This window comes from Lontra canadensis, unplaced genomic scaffold, assembly GCF_010015895.1.
Source record: "Lontra canadensis isolate GAN:19392208 unplaced genomic scaffold, GSC_riverotter_1.0 scaffold25, whole genome shotgun sequence".
Taxonomy (NCBI): domain Eukaryota; kingdom Metazoa; phylum Chordata; class Mammalia; order Carnivora; family Mustelidae; genus Lontra; species Lontra canadensis.
In genome coordinates this window covers 8,937,867-8,957,770 of record NW_022631019.1, presented here as the reverse complement: position 1 = coordinate 8,957,770, position 19,904 = coordinate 8,937,867, and the positions used below count along the sequence as shown (strand labels likewise).

Genomic DNA, 19,904 nt, shown 5'->3' with positions numbered 1-19,904 from the left:
GCGCGCGCGAGGGCGAGCCATGCACGTAAAGAAACTGACACCCGGACCCCCCACTTCTCCTGCACGTTGCTGGCAATCAGATCGCGTTTAAGCAATTTCCTGAGCCCGAGAATAGCAATGAGTCGGGAGACTTTCGCGGGCTGAAATTGGGAGCTCCAATCACTCCCCCCCCCCCCCCGCCTTTTTTTTTTTTTTTTTTTTTCCTGGAGAAGGGGTGGGGGGGCGCTACAATTTGGAAACGGCTTTTTTTTTTTTTTTTTTTTTAAATCTTGCACTTTGAAACCGCGGGACTGTAGCAGGGTGCGCGCGTGTGGTTGGTGCCTCCCCCCCCCACCCCTGCCTAAACTCCTCTGTCAGCCTGTAAACATTACCTGAGAATTCCCCAGCCGAAACGGCTGCTGGGGCAAGAAACTTCTTGTTAGAACTTTCCACCTCCGGCTTCCCCTCCAGCCCTCTTACTGTCCCAACCTTCTCAGACGCTTTTTCTCCTCTCGAGGAGGATTTATCTTTTTCTTTTCTTTTTTTTTTTTTTTTTTTCTCTCTCACCCGGTGTTTTGCATTTGGGACGAGGTGATTTCAAGAGTGGCCAGGTGGGACGCCTCGCTCCTCCCCCACCTTCATTCAGTTTGTTTATTATTGTTTGGGGTGTTTTCTTTTCTTTCTTTCTTTCTTTCTTTTTTTTTTTTTTTTTTAATTCCTGTTTTGCTCGGTCCGGGGAGTTTCGCCCCCCTGCCCGGCTCCGCGGCGCGGAGGATGGTGTGGAAATGGCTGGGCGCGTTGGTGGTGTTCCCTCTGCAGATGATCTATCTGGTGGCCAAAGCAGCCGTCGGACTGGTGCTGCCCGCCAAGCTGCGGGACCTGTCGCGGGAGAACGTCCTCATCACCGGAGGCGGGAGAGGCATCGGGCGCCAGCTCGCTCGCGAGTTCGCAGAACGCGGCGCCAGAAAGGTACGGGGCTCTGCGACTCCAGGGGGTGGGGGCTGAAGGTGCGGGGGACGCCCACCTGCTGCCGCGGCCGAACCCGCACCCGGGAGAGTCGCCGGCCGCCCTACTTCTCGGCGCCACCCGCGAGTGCTGAGCTAGTCGGTTTCACCTTGTAAATTTCCCGGGCACCAGACTGTCTTTTTGGCAGGTCCGGAGCCGGTCCGCTCCTTTGGGGTCGGGGGCCGGCCGGCCGGCCGTTCACCCCCCACCCCGAAACCGAGGAGACCCACCCATTTCCCACATTCCTCCCTCCCGAAGGAAGGTGGTGTGTTTTCCCCCTTCGCCCTCCCCCCATTGCCACCACCCTGGTGAGTGCAGGGTGTGTGCGCTCCTGGGTAGAGCTGGGAGCCGCCTGCTAGCTGGCTTCGTATTTTCCTTGGCAACCCGCTTCCCGGCCCCAACCTGGGCGGCTGCGGCTCTGGAGGCACGAAGAGAGGGGATACTCGGTTAGGGTTTGAAGGGGGGAGTGGTCTTGGATGTCTAGCCTGGCCTGACAAGCACTCCCACGCCCAGGTGTTTGGAAATCTAGAAAGAGGGGGACAGCGGTAACCAGCAGCTGATAAAGAGCCCTTGTTCCCACCTTCAACCCTGCCTCCTCCCCCCAGATACAGCCCGAGAGGGGATTCCTCCCCACTAGGGGAGGCGGTGGCACTGTGGGTAGGGCCCTCCTGCCCCTGGGCTGCCTTTAGGTTTTTGGTGGTGATAGCATCTCTTCCTCTGGTTTTCCCAGACCTGGTGCCTTAGAGTGGGGAGGGTGAGGCGGCTGTCACCCAGCTCTGACCCAAGCCAGGCTGACTCACCCAGTGACTAGAGCAAAGGAGAGAGAGATTGGAGGCCGGCAGGCCGGACTGTCTCCAGCCGGCCCTGTGAAGAGGAAGAGCAAAAACAGGCAATTAGTTTGAAGCTTCAACTGTTGGGGGCGGGGGGCGCTGCGGGTGAAAGGGCCGGAGAAGCCAGCTGATCTGACAGGCAGCCACAGACCTAGGGGATTAAGTAAATACGGACGGTAGAAAAGCAAACCTGCCTGTAATTCCAGGTTGCTTTTGTTTTGTTAAATACTGCCCTGAGATTTACAATTCCTCCGGGGTGGCTCAGACTGGGACTGAACTTTGGAGCCTGAACTATCAGCCAAAGCCGAGGACCGGTTAACTCTTCCCCTGCCGGGCCAGCGTGGGGGAGGGGAGGACCGCGGTGGCCCAGCTCGCCCGGAGTCGGCTGTCCCTGGCTCCTGCTTCTCCTTGGGTGGTTTGGACAGCTGCTTGACCTTGTAGTTGGAAGAGTCGTTCGGAAGTGTTTTTAACCCTTGGACACACTGAAAAAGGAGAAGTAGGGGTTGTTCTCAGCAGTTTCATTTCCTTGGGGTGATGCCCCGTCCGAGGGCTCCCCAAAGCCCTTTGTGGAGGGGGATCAGGAGGTGTCCTTGTAGGGGTAGGTGGGGTTGGGGACAGTCGCGTGTGATTGTCATTCCTTAGCTGTCTGCATCCCGCAGAAACTTTCTTCGGACTCTTCCAGCTGGCCCAAGTCCTGGTCTCTTTTACTGCTTTTGTAACTGGCTGCAGTAGGCTTACGAAGAACTCTTTTAGTCAATCTGGAAAAACTTGACTGACTATAAACAATCCTAAGTTAAAGAAGTATATGCCATTGGCAACGGCAAGGGCTGGGGGTGGGGAGGCTTAGTAAAATAGCGCCGAGGGACACCCTGCAAGTTCATGCACTGGGAACCGTGTCCTTCCTGACTTGGAAAGGACATTCTCTTCCAGGGAATAAACTCAGGGCCATTTAGAAATATGTCTCAAATTGGTACTGGGTCTCCAGAAACGGGATCCATGGGGGCCTGAGAAACTCCCAGTGCCATTCATGCTGGGTTTAGTCATCAGCCCTCAGGATGAACCAGAGCGCTCTCTATAACTCTTAACTGTCTGACCAATTACTAAAGCTACTTTTTAATGAGCCCTCCACTTGCTGCCACGGTGGGGAATTTGGAATCTGCCTGAGTCCGTCTGGGGCCAATGGAGAGGGCTCTGGGACGATCCTGAGCCTGGAGTGTTTGGGGTCCCACTGGGCTTGGGGACAGAGGGCCCCGTATTGTGGAGTGGGGAGTTAATGGGGGCCTGCTGAGCACGTTGTGCAAACTGTGGGCTTCAGGGTGGTCGTGGATGGGCTGCCGAGAGCCGGGGAGAGTGGCACCAGCCACAGCCTGCAGGGATGCCAGTGAGACAGGTGAACTTGCTGAACCACAGATCACTGTCCTTCTCCCTGTGTCAGAAGGAGAGGCTGCTTCTGAGAACCCTTCCAACTGGATTTAGGTGGCTTTGGATCTGGAGGGGGAGTCCCCCAAAGGGAAAGAAGTAAGGAAGGCCAGAGCCTCTGCCAGCAGACGGTATACCCAGAAGAGATGTCCGTTCACCTTGGGAAAGAATGACAACCCAGTTTCCCATAATGATCTTTGGCAATATTTGTGGGTGGGGATGTGCCTTAGGCTGCAAAGGTGACCCAAAGGAGTGTTTTCTTAAAGGGTCACAAAGGCTCCAGGAGTTGGAAAGTTGGAAACATCTGTCCTTACCCACAACATATCGAGGTAAACTGAGGCATGGCCGGCCCTGGTTAGGGGTCTCCAAGGGGAAGGCTCCTACTTGGTTATTCCCACTATAGTATTTTTGGTTTTGTTTTCTGGGCTTCCCTGGAATTCCTCCGGAGAAAGCATCCATAGAGCTTGGGCCTTCCCCCCATCCTCTCAAGGCTCCTGGCTGGCTAGTCGGCTGGCAGGGCCTCCAAAGTCTTTGACTTTGACTGGGATTTAGCAGGGGCCCCGAGGAGGAGGAGAAGTGGACTGTTGGTTTGGAAGTTTTTGCAGTGACTGTTCCAGTTTCTGTTCCAGTATGAGGCAAGGGGCTAGATGAAAGTCCTGCGCTGTGATTGTAGGCCCGTGGAGGCAGGGGCGACAAATGAGGGCCCAGCCCAAATATAAAGGACGGGTATAGCCCGGACTCAGGGACCCATTCATTTCCAGGAGGCAGGATGAGAGCTGGCTCAGAGTTGCATCTGCTTGGCTGGTACTGAGTTACAATATGTGGGTGGAGAGTCTTGTTCCTGAAGCAGCTAGCCAGGAACTAGCCCTTTACGTCGATTTGTGAATCCTGTTCTGCCCCATCCATTCAGCAAGTCCCATCTCCTTCCCATTCCTGACGCTGGGGCAGGCCCAGGCCCATCTATGCCGCAATGACCGTCTAGTTCACCGAACCTGCTTGAGGGGTCTTTCAGGTGTTTGGCACAGTGCTAGGCCTGGAGGGGGGCGGGGGGGCTGGGTACAACAAAGATGAAGAAAGACCCAGAGACCCGGCTGGATGCTCAGGGTCAAGGCGCAGATTACAGTGTGTGTTCATTTCTTCTGGCCACCATAACAGAGTACCACTCACTTGATGACTTACAGCAGGAATTCACTCTCTCGGAGTTATGGAGGCTGGAAGTCTGAAAGCGAGGTGTTAGCAGGGCCCCCTCCCTTGAAGGACCCGATGGGAGACTCCGTCCTTGCTTCTTCCTGTTCTTGAGGCTCCTGGAGCTCCTTGGCTTGGGGCGAGACCTCTCTGGTCTCTGCGTCCTCGTGGGGCCTTAACCACTGTCTCTGTCCGACTCTGTGCACTCTCCTTATAAGGATACCAGTCAATGGGTCATGAAGCCTCAATCAGTAATGAACCTTAACTAATTACATCTCCAAAAACCCTACTTCCAATGACATCACAGTCAGAGGTTCTAAATGGGCCTGAGTTGCTCATTCATGGGGGGTGGGGAGGGAGATGGAGATGTTAATCTCTAACAGAGGCTCACAGAAGGCTTCCTAAAGGAGGTGGCATTTGAGACAACAGTTCCAAGTAGAAGGGATGTGAAAAGGTCACTCCAGGTGCAAGGAAACACCTGAGCAAAGACTGTGTGCCCCCCTGGAATCAGGGAAGGGAGGCAGAAGGCAAGGAGGGACAACATCGTAGAGTGGGATGGGGAGGTGGGGAGGTATCTCAGACCCTGAGTCAGGCCAGTACAGATGAGAACAGGAAAAAGGAAGAAGAGAGGACAGGGGTCCAGACAGGGATTCCTTTGGGACCCAGAGCCACCAGCACGAAATAGCTTATTAAACAATGATGTGTGGAGGTCCCAAAAAAGGGCGTGCTATGGGAGATGGCAATGGTGCATCTCCCCTGCCCTCACCCTGAATGCAGACTCGGCTAGAAATTTCTGGGAAAAGGAACAGGCTCCCATTTGATGGCGGCTTGAAGCAAGAAGGTAGCCACCTGTCCTACCCACAGCATCTAGGGAAAGTGTTTCAGCTTGGGGCATCAGGACCTTGGGTTTCAAACAATGGGCCTTGCACTTGGACCATGTTATGAATGGGCCCACACCTCCCTCTTACTTCCCCGCCCACTTCCCCTGAGGAGCCAGGCGGCAGAACTCTGAATCCGTGCCAGTTGTGGCCCGGATTCCGTGGGGTTCCCTAGACCCAGCTCTGCTACAACCCTGGGAAAGTAACTACCTTCTCTGGGCGGCAGCTAAGCAGCACACCTATAAATGAGAGAGGCCACAATGACCCCTAAGATCCTGGCATGCCTTAAAGTTCTCTTATCACGGATCAGCCATCCCAGGAAAGCAGCAGATTACCAAGCTCCCGGAGCTGGGAGGGAAAGACTGATTCAGAATACGGTTGTCCTCTTTCCTGCTGATCTCAGCCATTCTTGCTACTCCTCAGATGCCACTGACAGAAAAAGCAGCAGCTCAGTGTTGGGAAACATGCCTGTGGTGGATGGGAGGCTCATTCCCACTGCTCAGCTCTCTCCACAGCCTCCGACAGCTAGCTGTTGGCCATGGGTTTATTTTAACTCTTATAGGAGATAATATTTTCAACTTATTGCTTCCAGGGCATGGACGGGCCCAAATTCCCCAACTAGCATATCAAGGAGAACTTCCAGCTTATCCTAAAGTCACCAAATTGTCTGTTAGGGCTTTAGAGCATGCTCGCTAGACAAGTTCACGTTGAGTCTATAGCCTGTCCGCGAATTCTCCCTTACACTCAGGCCCTCCTCTGGCTCTGGCTCTGGCTCTGATCCCTGAACGGACCCCTCTGATCTCTCTATCCTTATGGTTACTTTCCCTGCCTCATTTCCAGCTTGTTACTCGTCATGGTCATCACTGAGAAATGATCTCAGCCAGATTTAGGAGAAGGTAGCCCTTGGCCGTCTCTTTCTACCTGGGAAAGCTCTCTGGTTGTCAACAGTTGCTGCAACTTGTCCCAGAAGGACCTTGTCCCAACCTGCCGCCCCCATCAAAAGCCCACAGAGTTCTGGGCATCGGGGCAGGAATGATTCCAGACCCAACATATTCTCTTTTACCCTTGTGCAAAAGCATGACCGCACCTAGAACATTAGAAGAGGCTCGCCTTGTTGTTGCCTTCAAAAGACACAGTCTAAAAATACATCAAGTATATAAGATATTTGAAAGGAAACATTTGAAACATATTATTCAGATGAACCGTGAAGGTCAGGAAAAGTAAAGCCAAATGAAAAGGAGAGAAGAGAATCTGTTTAGACACTAGCATTCTCAGATGGACACACGTCCACGGTCGGACCAGTGCGGGAGGGATCTGAGCACCAACAAGAAAGAAGACTCTGGATTCCCAAAAAGAGAGGCCAAATACCAGACCGGGCTCGCAAATGAATGGTGGGTGGGAACTCAGTCATTCGTTCATCCATTGACTCCTTGATTCACTCAACAAACGGCAGCGGCACCTTCTGTGTGTCCCATACTGCACTGGGGATACAGTAATGAGCAAAGCAGACAAAAATCCCCAGCCATGTAAACAGCAGAGAGTTTAGTGAGGGGGACAGACAGAATATAAACAAGAGACATAAAAGAGCACATTGGGTCGTATTAAGTGCTAAGGGGAAAACGAAAGAGGCAAAGCAGACGAAGAGGACATAGGGGGGAAAGGAGCTAGTAGCAGCATTCCAGGCAGGGCAGGGTGCAGGGTGGGGGAGGGAGAGGTGCAGGGCAAGGCCAGTAGCAGGGAGCTTGGGGGTGGGGAGCAGGGCGGGCAGGTAGGAATCAACAATCTCATGAACTCGCTTTGGCTCTGACCCCAAGGGAAGCTGGGAGCACCTGGAGGGTTTTGGGCAGAGAGTGCCGGATCCAACCCAGCCACAGCAGGATCACGGGCTGCGGGGAGCAAGGGAGGCGCTGTCAGGCCAGGGGCGGGGGGACTGGCTGTTAGGAGGCCAGTGCAGACTTCTGCAGCACCCTCTAAGAACATCACACCAGACTTGCCCTGCCTTCTTCTGAGAGCCTTCCCAAGCTCAGGGATTTGGAAGATGCTGGTGATGTCTTCCCCTATCTCTCCAGTCAAATGGAAGTGAATCGGCCCAAAGGGGGCTCGAGGCTGGGGTGCCCCTGGTGGGGTGGGTGGGAGTCATCTGGGACCCGGGCCTCAGAGTCCGCTGGGGAGACCTGCTCTCCTCCAGGTCCTGATCTGTTCTTGCCGAAGCCTTAGGCAAAGAATGCCGACCAGCTCGAGGGTGACCTGGCTCCGGGTGATGGTGACTCTGTCAGACTGGTTCACCAACTCAGCGAGCTAGACCTGGGAGCTGGCGCAGAGAAGCACATAAACGAGGTTCTCTCCTGGTGGCACCTCTGGGCTGATGGGACGACTGTCTCCAGGTTGCCAGAGCCCCTGATGCTTTGGAAAGATAAGCCAGCCCCAGCAAGATGACTTTAATGGTAATTAAGATTAACTCTCCCCCACCCCCCGCAAAAATAAAATAAAATAAAAGCAAATGTATTGGTGCCCAGAGTGAAGGAGACACTTTTCTGTTCCACTTGGTCGAAGGGCTTCTGGAGAACTGTGGTCAGTATTGGTCAACACTTCGAGAGGGTCCTTGAGCAGCTGGAGGGTGTCCAGGAAGCGGGGTCAGGATGACAAGGATGAGAAGCCATGGCTTAGGTTGGGTGGCAGATCCGTGGGGGTTGAGTTCAGGGTCCTGGTCCAGGTGGGATGGCGAGCCGCGCCCGGCCGTGGGGAGGGCTCAGGGCTGGAGATGGGGCTTCTGCCCCAGCAACCCCTTCTTGCCGACTGGAACTTTCTGCAACCCAGCAGGCTGCTCTTTAAGTGAGTATGCTGAGAATTCCTGCACTGGGGAGGAGGTTAGGTTCTGCGCGACCCCCTGCGTCCCTTCCACCTCTTAGGGTTTGTGCATCATTGTTGGCAGAGTGACCTCAGGGAGGACAGTGACCCAGGCAGGGGCAGAAGGAGAGGATACCAGCCTCCATCAGCCAAGGCTCCAAAGAGGACAGCCCTTCTCCACCTGACCTCCCCAGTGGCCTTCAGAGGTCCTATCATTCCTCTGCTGGGCTTTTCAGGGTACTGGACAGAGGACTGATAAGCTGTACTGGAGTCAGCAGGGTGGGCAGGGGATGGAGTTCATGTCCCCTCTACAGAAACAGTTTTTAAGCACGAGTAACAGTATTTGCCTACAATGAACGGGATGCTTGCCAAAGGTAGGGTAGTCCGCGGTTATCTGTGTTTGCTTTAAGCAACCAGCAACACGGTTGAACTTTATTCATTGGATAACCCGGGGAACACCTCAAATATGTAAGGAGCCAGCCTTGCAAGAAGAGTGAGTGCCAGCAGCTTCCAGTTAATCCCGAGGCCACCCAGCTGGATCCTCCCGAGTGACCCAGAGCTTTGATAGTACATGAAGGGAGCAATCGCTGTATTAGGGGAAATCTCAGAAGACTTCTTGAAGGAAGTGACAACTGAGGGAACTGTAGTCAGTCTCAATCTTTTGCTGTTTGTAGACCCCTTTGAGGACCTGAAGAAGGTATAACCCCCCCCTCCTAAGAAGAACACACGACACACGTTTTTAAACTTCTACGGGGTCTTTGGATGTCTGTGATGCCTATCCCCGCCACAGGTTAAGAAATTTGGTGCTAGATCTAATCAAAGTCCATCTAAGTCCCTCAGGCTTGGATTCCAGTGGAGGACTAGAGCTCACAGCACCAGCAGGGGCCCCTCTGGGGTCCTGTGACTCAGAAGCCAGAGCCAAGCCTGGGGGACAGCACAGATTTGTGACCTGATGGCTTAATGCCAACACTAGTCACCTGAAACAGGCCACCCGGCCCAAGCCGTTCTGACTCGGTCGGCCATCCCCGGCTTTGGGGAACACACCCTTGAATTCCCTTTTCAGTGGCCTTTCAGGGAAGTGGCTGGAAAAGCATTCTGATCATGAGTGAGATGATTACTTTGTCCAGATTTGAAACATCCTCCTGGGGAAGTGTTTATAGATCGCTGTGTCCTATCTGTATGCCTCCTTCTACAGGCCTCTGGCCCCTCTGGGCCCTGCAGCCCCCAAGGCAGACCCCAACTATTTGCGGTTCTAGGACCCGGTTTTCAGACTGAGTTCCAGAGCATCTGAGGGGTTTCAAGATGGTAGGACCACATGGAAGGTGGAAAAAATAGGGCTCGGAGGGACCCCCCCATCACCACTTAACTAGATCAGCTTCACGTCAATTTGTTTAGTACTTTTGAATTCCATGTAAAATTCTTGTGTGCATTTTGAAAGAATGCGATTACTTTAAAGAAAAAATACAGCTTAAGAATAGCTGCTCTAGGAAACACTCGGGACGCTCCCCTCTCTCTGGTTGGTACTCATTGGGTCTCCCACGGGTCATCTCATTGGGTCTCCAGTCTTCGGCTTTTTTTTTTTTTTTCCTTAAGATTTTATTCACTGGGGTGCCTGGGTGGATCAGTCTTTAAGTGTCTGCCTTCAGCTCAGGTCATGATCCCAGGGTCCAGGGATCCAGCCCCGCATGGGGCTCCCTGCTCGGTGGGGAGTCTGCTTCTGCCTCTGACCCTCCCCCCCGTCGTGCTCTCTCTCTCTCTCTCTCTCTCTCTCAAATAAGTAAAATCTTAAAAAAAAAAAAAAGGAACCCTAATTTCTCAACCAGTATTGAGATGGCCTCCCAAATTCGGCCTCCCAAATTCAGCCTCTGGCCCTGAAGTCATGTGATTTGGCCACCCCAGCCCCAGAGCTGATCCATGGGCTGCGTCCCAGCCGTGTCACATATGTGGCCATTCACATGATGGTGTTTTGAGAGGCAGAGGCCAGCCCACTGGCCGCAGCACTCGTGCCTCAATTCAATCCCATAAATACGTAGGGGGCCTCCCAGCAAACTGCTGTGTGACTTCAGACAAGAGACTGTATGTCTCTGGGCTTCAATTCCTTCATCTGAAGAACGAGGCTGTGAAGATTCAGTGAAGTAACATGTGTGAACCTCCCGGTCCATCATTTGCAGGAAATGGGAGCGGGGAGACAGACGGAGGGGAGACAGATGGAGTAGGGAGTCAGGGGGCAGTGAGGGGGGTACAGTGGACACTCCCCAGCCATGGCTCTTTACCTTTTGCTTGTTGAACCAGGCGCTCTTCTGGGCACAAGGTGGGGGGGGGGGGGCAAAAGGCAAAGAAACGTGCTGGTCCGACCCGTGCTGGTTCTGACTCCCCAGGAAGGCGGTCATTGTGCCCAAGCAGCAGAAATCCTCAGTGACTTCAGCTCGTGACCTTTTTTAGAGACAGTGGAAGGAGATCTCTCTTCCCACAGGGAGGGCTTAAAGCCTGGTGTTTTCTCTCCTCCTGGAGGCCTCCAACCCTGTTGAGATGGCCGGTAATGGCCGTCCCTTTCCTCATGGGCAGGGATGGTCCAATGCAGGCCCTTTTGCGGCCAAAGAGTAGAGACTGGCCAAGGGCTGGGCCTCTGCCCGGCTCCCCGCTGCCCACTGCCCTGCAAACCCGCCGGCTTCCCCTCTGTGGGTACAGCAGTCATTTTCATCTCTGCATCCAAGTTGCTCAAATGGACAGGGATGGGCAGTGGTGAGGCCAAAGTCACAGGTTACCATGGCAACTCGGCCTGCTTTGCAGCTGCTTGTGGCCACAGGTCTTCTCCGAGAGACCGGGAAGAGCCCCTGGGAGCAGGGGACAGGTCTTCTTCTTCTTCTTCTTCTCCTTTTTTTTTTTTTTAAATTTTATTTATTTACTTGCCAGAGAGAGAGCACAAACAGAGGAAATGACAGGCAGAGGGAGAGAAAGAAGCAGGCTCCCGTTGAGCAGAGAGCCCGATGTGGGACTCGATCCCAGGACCCTGGGACCATGACCTGAGCTGAAAGCAGAGGCTTAACCCTCTGAGCCACCCAGGTGCCCCAGGGGACAGGTCTTCTTACTCACCAGGTGCCCTCAGCAGCCTGGCACAATATCAGACCCAAGGTAGGTGCTTAATAAATGGGGGTTCCCTGAGCGAAGGCATGACCCACCTGTGCTACTAGCGAGAGCCTGTGTCGACTGAGGACACGCTGGGCCCAGGGACCGTTCTGAGCACTGTGGAGGTAATAAAGTCATTCACTGCCCACGGGGAGCTCCAGCCTCGGTGCTGTTCCCATCCTCTCTCTCTCTGCCGGTCAGGACTCTGGTGGTTAGTAACTGCGATCACTCAGCTGGTTAGCGACCAAGCAGGATTTAAACCCAGGGTGTCCTCTTAAATCACTGAGTTTTGGTGTCTCGTTGGTCATCACTGTGTCGAACAGAACGGGTCCTGTGGACAGTGCCTGGCGGACTCTGTGCCGGTGCCTTTGGTAGTGAGACAGTCTAAATGAGTCAAACCACAGGAACCACAGCTTTCCTGATGGCGGGTCTGGAGGTGCCCTTCCGATGGGTTTAGACTCTTGTGACCAAAAGGTCTGTGGGCAGGTCTACTTCTGGGCATGGCTTCAGGGGCTTAAAGAGCGATGTCAGGATTTGGTCTCTCTTTGGCCAAGCCTCCTCTGCGACGGGGCTGCTCACATCTGCCCCTTGCTGCCTTAAATACCGCCCACCCCCCAACCCGCCCCAGCTCCCAGTCCAGGGGACAGACCTGTATCATCTGCTCAGCAACTCCAGAAGGGGACTTGAGTCTCCCTGGCTGTGACAGGGTTGAGCCTGAAGCAGACACCAGCAATGGGTCACAGGCCTGTCTCTGAGTCAGGGGTGAACCAGTCCCAGCCAAGTCACAGCGTTTGAGAGTGGGGAGGTGGGCTGCTGTGGGGACAGTGGGAGTGCTATTACCAGGACCATGGGCTTTGGGAGCAGATGTCCCAAAGACTCCCCAGAGAGTCCCCAGGGACTCTCTGGAGAAGGACCAGTCCAGTTTTTAGTCATCTCAAGTGGAAAGTTCCAGGAGATCCAGGCCCACCTATTAACCAGTCCTCCCACGTCTGGTTCTGCAGACATTATCAGGTCATTTACTGGACACTCAGGAGCTAAAAGGACAAAATGGTTCTTTCAGGGTTGAGCTGAAACCTCCTTGCCCTGGGGGGGTGGGGTGTAGTTCACAAAGAGGCAAAATGAGCAGCCAGTCAAGGGGGCCTAGTGGGTTGTCAACAGACCTTCTTGGTGACCTTCTCTAGAAGCTTCAAGGCCACTGTGATAGGAAAGGAAAGCAAGCTCCTTTGCTGGGTCACTGTTCATGGTGGTGTTTTCCTGAGTGTGAGGAGTCGGTTCTCCCTCCTTTCTGGCTATGGGCAGGTGAGCCGAAGGGAGCCCGTACTGGGTCCTTCCAGGGCGGGAAGAAGAGTGTCTGGGGTCCTAGAGATATGAACTCCCAGGACCAGGGTCCTCTGAGAGCCCAGCCAGCCAGCCCGCTCAGCCTGCTCTGACCCTCGCGGCCCGTCAGCAAGGATAGCCCAGGGCCGGCGTGACCACAAAGGGCAGTGCGACCTTCCTGTGGGCGGGCAGTCCTGCCAGGCACGCCCACATGCCATCGGGCTTCCCTGGGCTCCCACACCCCCTGTCCTCACTTCTCACTTGGCCCAGAGGGGGGGTCCCACCTCACCTCTCCAGGCCACTTCCCTGAAAACACGCAGCAGAGTGGCTCCTCCAGGCCCGGCCGGGAGCAGAGGGGGCCGGGACCCCAAGAGCCCCCTGGGCTGGCAGATCCATTGTCCTGTGGAGGGGGGGGCGGTGCACCTCTCGAGCCTTTGTGTTGGGAGGGGCGTGTGCGCGTGTGTGTGCGCGTGTGTTTGCACGCACACCCACGTCCATTTGTTTTGCTAGCTCCCGTAGCCAGTAGAGAGAGTAGTTCAGATTTTAAGCTCAAAAACCAACGCACCAAACGTCTTACGTTGGCTCTTCCACTTACATCGCTGAGGGACCCCGGGCAAGCTTTGAGTCCTGTCTGAGTCTCAGTCTCCTCATTTGCAAAACGAAGACTCGGTGAGACCATGTAGAGAAAGTCCTGAGCACAGAACCGCTCGTGCGCTGGCCACGGCGGTGAGGCTGGCGATCATGTTGGACTCTTCCCTCCGACCCGTCCGTGCTCTCTATGAAAGCATTTCCTTAGGACTGTTCTTCTTTATTTTATTTTATTTTTTAAAAATTCATTCACTAGAGAGAGAGAAAGCACACACATTGGAGGGGGGCGGGCCTGGGGACAGGAGCAGGGACGAGCAGACTCCCCGCTGAGCATGGAGCCCAGTGCGAGGCTCGATCTCACGATCTCATGATCTCATGACCCTGAGATCAAGACCTGAGCCGGACGCTTAACGGACGGAGCCACCCTGGCACCCCTGTGGCAGGTTTGTTGTTGGCAATGCTGATGGGGGAGCCGCGGAGGGGCTGCTGTGGCCCTGGGAGCCCTCCGATCGCGGCGGACAGATGGAGTTTCAATCACAGCCCCTCTGGCCCACGGCCTTGGTCAAGTCCCTCAGCTTCTGTGTCGGGGCTTCTGGTGCGGGCTCTAACCCTGCCACCCCCTCAGTGGCTTAAAAGAGCAAGCCTTCACGCGTCGCACTGGGCTGAAGTCAAGGTGTCCGGGTTGATTCCCCTCTAGGGGACGATCGATCATTATCCTTGCCCTTTCGCCTTCTAGAGTCACCTGTGTCCCTTGGCTCATGGCCCCTTCCTCCATCTTCACGGCCAACCTTTCCATGCTTACATCCTCCCTTTACTCCCCTCTGCTGTCCCCCTTGTCCAGGTTGAAGGCCCCTTGTGATTTTACTGGGCCTGCCTGGATAATCCAGGATAATCTTTCTATTTCAAAGTGGGCTGATTGGCAAATTTAATTCCATCCGCAACCCTAATCCTCCTTTCCCAGGGAAAGTAACACATTCACAAATTCTCGGGATTAGGACCAGGTGTCCTGGGGAAGCTTTCTCACCCACAAAGTGACAGAGCTAATCCCAACCTCTCTCCCCTGGGGGCCATTGGGAGGATTCCCAGAGATGGTCCTACATGCTTGGCAGGGGCTCCGAAAATGCTGGTTGGCCCCTCCCAGAACACCTGCAGAGTACAAAGATCTGTTCCAAGGACCCCCCCAGAGTCACCAGGGATGGAAGATGTCACAGTTCCTACCACAGAGAGGCTGGCATTGTGACTGGGGCAGTCCGTTGTGTAAGGTTTGCCCTTGGAGAGCAAAACAGAAACAGGGGACTTTTATCGACTCTTTTCACTGGGTGGTCAACCCAGAAGGCTTCCCGCTGGGGGCAGATTTGATAGGAGGAAAGGACATATGCAGGGGACTCTCCTAGGTCGCAGGGATCAGGAGGGCATGACAAGGAAAAAGCATGGTTCTGGGTCCCAGCCTCAGTCTAGCTGGGGAAATGGACCACGGGCCCTCAGTGACCATAGGTATGATTCGTGTTTGCATGGGCAAACCACGGTGGGAGCCAGCGATGGGCACAGGGGAGGGCTTGCCAAGCCGACTCTGACTCTGCTGTCCGTACGATTCTTCCTGTACTCGAAGTGACTTAGAGGGACAATCTCGTTTGCTCCTCAGAGCAACACTATGAGGTGGGAACTATTCCTGTCCCATTTTTGGAATGAGAAAATTCAGGCTCAGAGAGGCTAAGTCCTTGCCTCATGTCACACAGCACCCCTGGTCATGGGATTGGAGGCCAGGCGGTCTGGCTTCTGGAGAAGGAAGGCTGGAGGTGGCCAGGCTGGGGTGGGGTGGGGGGACCCTCAGGGGAGGTGGAGATCGCAGAAAGCAATCACCCCCAGGCAAAGGGGAAGAGTGTGTCTGGAAGAAGGGAGATGAGTGTGGCCTGGCTGGAAGGGAAGCGGGAGGAGGGTGGTGGGAGGTAGGCAGGATGACCCCTCATGGGCCTTGGTGGCCGTGGTGCGTGGTTGGGACTTATGGGGAGAGCACTAGGGAGTCACAGAAGGATATTTATACAGTGCAGGACCAGACTGGGTTCCTGGAAGGTGAGGGGAGGCTGGTTTTCCAGCAGAATTCTCCACTTTGTGCAGGGCAGGTGCTGAGGAGAAACCCCTCTGCCCAGCTTCCTGGGCCTCGTGAGGCTCATGCAGGTTTGCTCCCAGCATCCTGGGCCAGGCCGATTCCCACTGTGGTGTCCGCTGCTTCCTCGAATCCCCCAGCCCTCCGGCCCAGATCCGCCGCTGGATAGCACGACGCCAGTCAGCCACAAGGGTCAACTCCACGGCGCTTGACCTTCGTCCCGCAGAGATTAAACCAATTCCTAATTAATAGCTTGTAGGATTGATAGTCACCTTGGCATAGCTTGCAAGTAATTTAAAGCTTGTCCTCAGGAGGCCGGTCCATAAATAATGCTTAATTAGCTGGAGATTTTCCTGGGACACAGCAGCTGTGTGCTATTGGGCACAGGAGCTCAGGGACCTCCGAATGTTTGGTTTGGAGGGAAGGGGATGCTGAAAGAGATACCCCAATGAAAAAAATCTGCCTTTTTTTTTTTTCCAAAACAACAGCCATATTCTCACCTCCACCAGTAGCGCCCAGAAACCCTGCCAGGATTGGTCTCCCAGCTCCTCCACTCCTGGCCAGGCCCTTGACATTTCCAGGACCTCAGTGGCCCATCTGTAAGATGCGCCCATAGCTCAGGTCTGCAGCCCCTTGAGGACTTACTTAAATGTATGGGTGCAATTAAAGGAAAAAAAAAAAAACAGACCTTGGAGATTTTGGATTTGAAAACTGAGGCTGAGGGGTTGGGTGAGGGGTGATGTGGCATTGAATACCCCTGGGTATTGCTATCGGGCACCCTCTCTAGAATGGCCCTGGCCGGCTTCCTGGGTGGGTGTGGCACCTGTGCCGGCATTCGGGGCCTCCACACTCAGGAGGGTCCTGTTCTGAATGTCCTGCTGTTGCTGTCTTGAAATTCTCAATAATTTTTGAACTAGGGGGCCCTGCGTTTATATTTTGCATGGGGCCCCACAAATGACGTGGCCAGTCCTCGTGATAGCCATGATTTCATTCATTCATTCATTCATTCATTCACATACTTGCAGGCACCTCATGACTGTGCCAGGTGCTGGGAATTCATCCTGAGAACCTACATTCTAGAATGTCTGTGTCGGGGGAGCAAAGAACTAACTTAAAATTTCAGGCAGTGACAAAATGCTGTCAAGGCCTTAAAGCAGGTTGATGTGAGGGAGATTGATTTAAATATTAGCTTCAGTGACGGGGAAGGTGGTGTTAAGCTGTGCCTTGCTGCGTTCCTGGGGTCCTTTTTAAACATCTGCGGTCATTTCTAGCTTCCCCCAAGCCCCACAAGGACTTAAATTAGTGGGGTCCGCGTAGGGGAGCCAGTGTGGGGGCTCCTTGGGCCCGGGGAACTGTTTACCCATCTATCCCCACAGCCCCCACCACTCCCAGTAAACCCAGAAGGCAAGTCTGGTAGGTGGGTGAGGAAAGGCCCCGCCTCGGTTGCTCTGGGTGGCTCCAAGTTCTAGGTCAGGCTGCTGCGTCTGAGGCTGCTGGCCAGCCCCGGCGGCCTGATGAGGGCTTCTTGCACTTTTGACCTTTCCACCCCAGCACAGGGAGGCCAGTTTCGATTCTCCCCGCTTCTCCCAGAGGGAGATGGTGAAGCCCAGAGATGCCAAGTGACTCATCCAAAAGTCACACAGCAAATCGACCCCAGCGTGCACCGCTGGCCTGCCGGCCCCGGTCAGGCTGCCTTCCACTCCCAAGGGCAGTTTGGACACCTGGCACTGCCAAGGGCAAGCAGTCCAGGGTTGCTCTGAGAGCTCCCTGGAATCCGCGACCGTCCTCTGCTCATAGGGGAGGTGGGGAGTGGCTGGGGGGCAGCCCTAGGGACCCGCTGGCATCCGCTGACACCTAGAAGAAGGGCCTCAGCCCCCCAGCACTTCTGCTTCCTTCAAGAAGGATGAGCTGCCCAGAAGGCCGTGCACCAAGGCAGGCATTTCCCCCAATCTGTCAGGCAGAAAGCCCAAAGCTGACCCCAGAGGCCCAGCCCTCGGTGCTGGAGGCCCCCTGAGGAGGCAGGGGATGGGGTCCCCAGCCGAGAGGCTGACCCCAGCTGGGTGGAAGCTGCCAGCCCCCGGGGATGCTCCGGAGGAGGGAGGCTGCGCTCCAGCTGGGCCGGTGCCTGCCTGGGTGGGGGGGCGGTGGAGGGTTCACGCTGCGGCCAGCAGACTGGCCGCGTGTTGCAATGTCTGGTGGCGTTTGCAGCATCCTGTCCGTGTGTGCAGCTGGGGTAACCTCAGGCCGGCGCGGACGAGCGTGTGTGGCGCGCAGGCCTCGCGGCCTGGAGGCTGCTGGCACCGCGCATCTCATTTACAGCTCCGGGTTCAGCCTGGGGCCAGCGGCGGCGCCCCTGACGTCAGGGGTTTGTTTACCGCTGGGCCGCGGGGAGGAAGCGCGGGCGGTCCCTGCGGCTGGAGGGGGACCCCGTCCACCCCCGCCCCTGCCCCGACCCCAAGCCGGCCTCCTCCCTGCCATCCCCCCACCCCGCTTCCCCCAAGCCGCCACCCCTATCCCTAGCCCGGCCTCCTCCGCAACTTGCCCCCCTATCCCGCCTCAACCGCGCCCCCACCCGGGTCCCCAACCTGGCCCTGCTCCCCATCAGTACCCCCGATCCGCACCCCATCCTGGCCCTCCCCACCGCTCCTCCACTCGGCCCCATCTGCACTCCAACCCCTATCCCCAACCTGGCCCTCCTCCCCACCTCCCCTACCCTCTCCCCATCCCCACCCCCGCACCCCAACCCAGCCCAACCTGGTCCCCCCCACCCCCAGACCCTACCCCAGCCGTGCTCTGGACACCTCCCAGACGCCCCTCCTCACCTCCTCACCTCCGGGACCACAGCCCCCCCATCTACTCCCACTCCTCTCCCCTACCCTTTTCCTTCCTTTTCCACCGGCCAAATCGGATCCGGCCCAATCCCCACCCAGGACTCCGGCCCAGCCCTGTCCCACCCCCTCCCGGGACCCCCGCGGGCCCCCACCCGACACCCGCCCCTGGGCCCACTATCAGAAAGACTTCCTGGAGCCTCCTGCCAGACCCGTTGAGGTTTCGCCCAGCGGCTCCTCCTGCCACCCCCTCCTGCCACCCCCTCACCCCATCATGTGAGCGAAGACTTGCCTCCCCGCGGAGCAGGCCGGCGGCTCGTTAGCGGCGGGGCAGGGCCGCGAGGGCCTGCGCTTTGTTATTGGAAACTGGTGTGTTTACCAGCAGCGCGCTAGGTGGGTCGCCGGCCTGCCTGGCTGGCATCCAGGCACCCTCTTCCTGGGGAGGCTGCCCGTGCCACCTGGAACCGTTCCCTCACTCTCCGCCACCCCTCCCCCGCACTTTGCTTCCCGGAGTGTTCTGGAAGTGGAAAGGACCTGGGAATGGAAGTCGGGATCTTGCTTTCCTTCCATACCTGGGACTTGCCAAAGCCGACCTTTCCTGGAGAGGGAGGCTTGGGGGCTCGGGGAATGACAACCGTTCTTCCTTTTGCTTAGGCCAAACCCTTTGGGGGCCTCTTGGAACCCCTCTTCTGGCAGTCCAGTCCCATCCCCCTCTTCTTCCCCCAGCTCTACCCGACTGTCCAGGCGTGTGGCGGGGGGACCCCCATTCATTCCATCTCTCCTCTGCCGTGGACAGCAGTTCCTGACCAGCCCCCCTCTGTTGCTCTGGTTCCCACTCTCATTCCAAATGCCCCGTCCAGCAGTCAGAACTGTTTCTAAAATCCAAGTCAGTGGTTGTCTTCTCTCTGGTCACAACCCTCAGAAGGACTTCGGTTCTCACTGGGAATAGAATTCACAGCCCCCCATGCCCTTCCCAGCTACAGTTCCCAAATTCGTGTCTCCCACTCAGCTCTGCCCCTGGACCTCCCCCAACACCCTGAGCTCATTCCCACCCCAGGGCCTTTGCACTGGTTGTTCCCTCTGCCTGGAAGGTTCTTTTCCCAGACGTCTGCATCATTCCCTCCTTCACTTCCCTCAAGTCTGCCCAAATGATTACCCTACCAGAGAGGGTTTCCCTGTCCCCCACTTCCTACCCCACGATCATTCCACTCAGCACCCCTACAAAGCTTCCTGTTCCTCCCATGCACTTTGCTTGCTTTATATATTACATAGTCAGCTTGTTCCTATGTTCACTGTTCCCATCTTCCTCCTACACACAGGAGAGCAAATGCCAGGAGAGGGGGATGAACTTATGTCCTGCTGTGTTCTAGGGCTTCCAACACTGCCTGGTGCGTAGTCACCACTCAGTAATCCCCCTTGAATGTGTGAGTGAGTGAGTCAGGATAGGGAGCTTGGCTTTGTGAAGCTTGGCTTTGGGGTCTAAGTTGCAGCATTGCTTTGAAACTTGTGGTAGCGCCGCCTACATGAGTTACTCAGCCTGTCTGAGCTTTTGTCCATCCACGGCACTTCTGGTCCCACTTCTCAGGCTGGTACTACTGAGGATGTATACTGTGCGAACACCGCTGGCTCTCCCCTCCCCCCTTCTCAGCACCTGCAGCTCAAGGTTAGGTAGGGTTCTCCACCCGGAGGTCCAGAGGGAGGAACTGAGGCAAAGGTCATGGGGCTTCACCTAACACCTCTGGCCCGAGTTTGCACACCCCCGGGTTTTGCCAAGTGTGGTCTAAGTGTAGACAGAAAG

At 55.8% G+C, this 19,904-nt stretch overlaps 1 protein-coding gene across 1 annotated transcript in view; it reads left to right on the top strand.

Annotated features, from left to right (window-relative positions):
* The first annotated feature begins 237 nt into the window (after positions 1 to 237).
* Positions 238 to 19,904, top strand: part of DHRS3 (dehydrogenase/reductase 3) — a 37,330-nt gene continuing 17,663 nt past the window's right edge. The window contains exon 1 of the mRNA XM_032863456.1: positions 238 to 948. Coding sequence (XP_032719347.1) covers positions 754 to 948 — 195 coding nt within the window. The 5' untranslated portion in view covers positions 238 to 753. The remainder of the gene's footprint in view (positions 949 to 19,904) is intronic.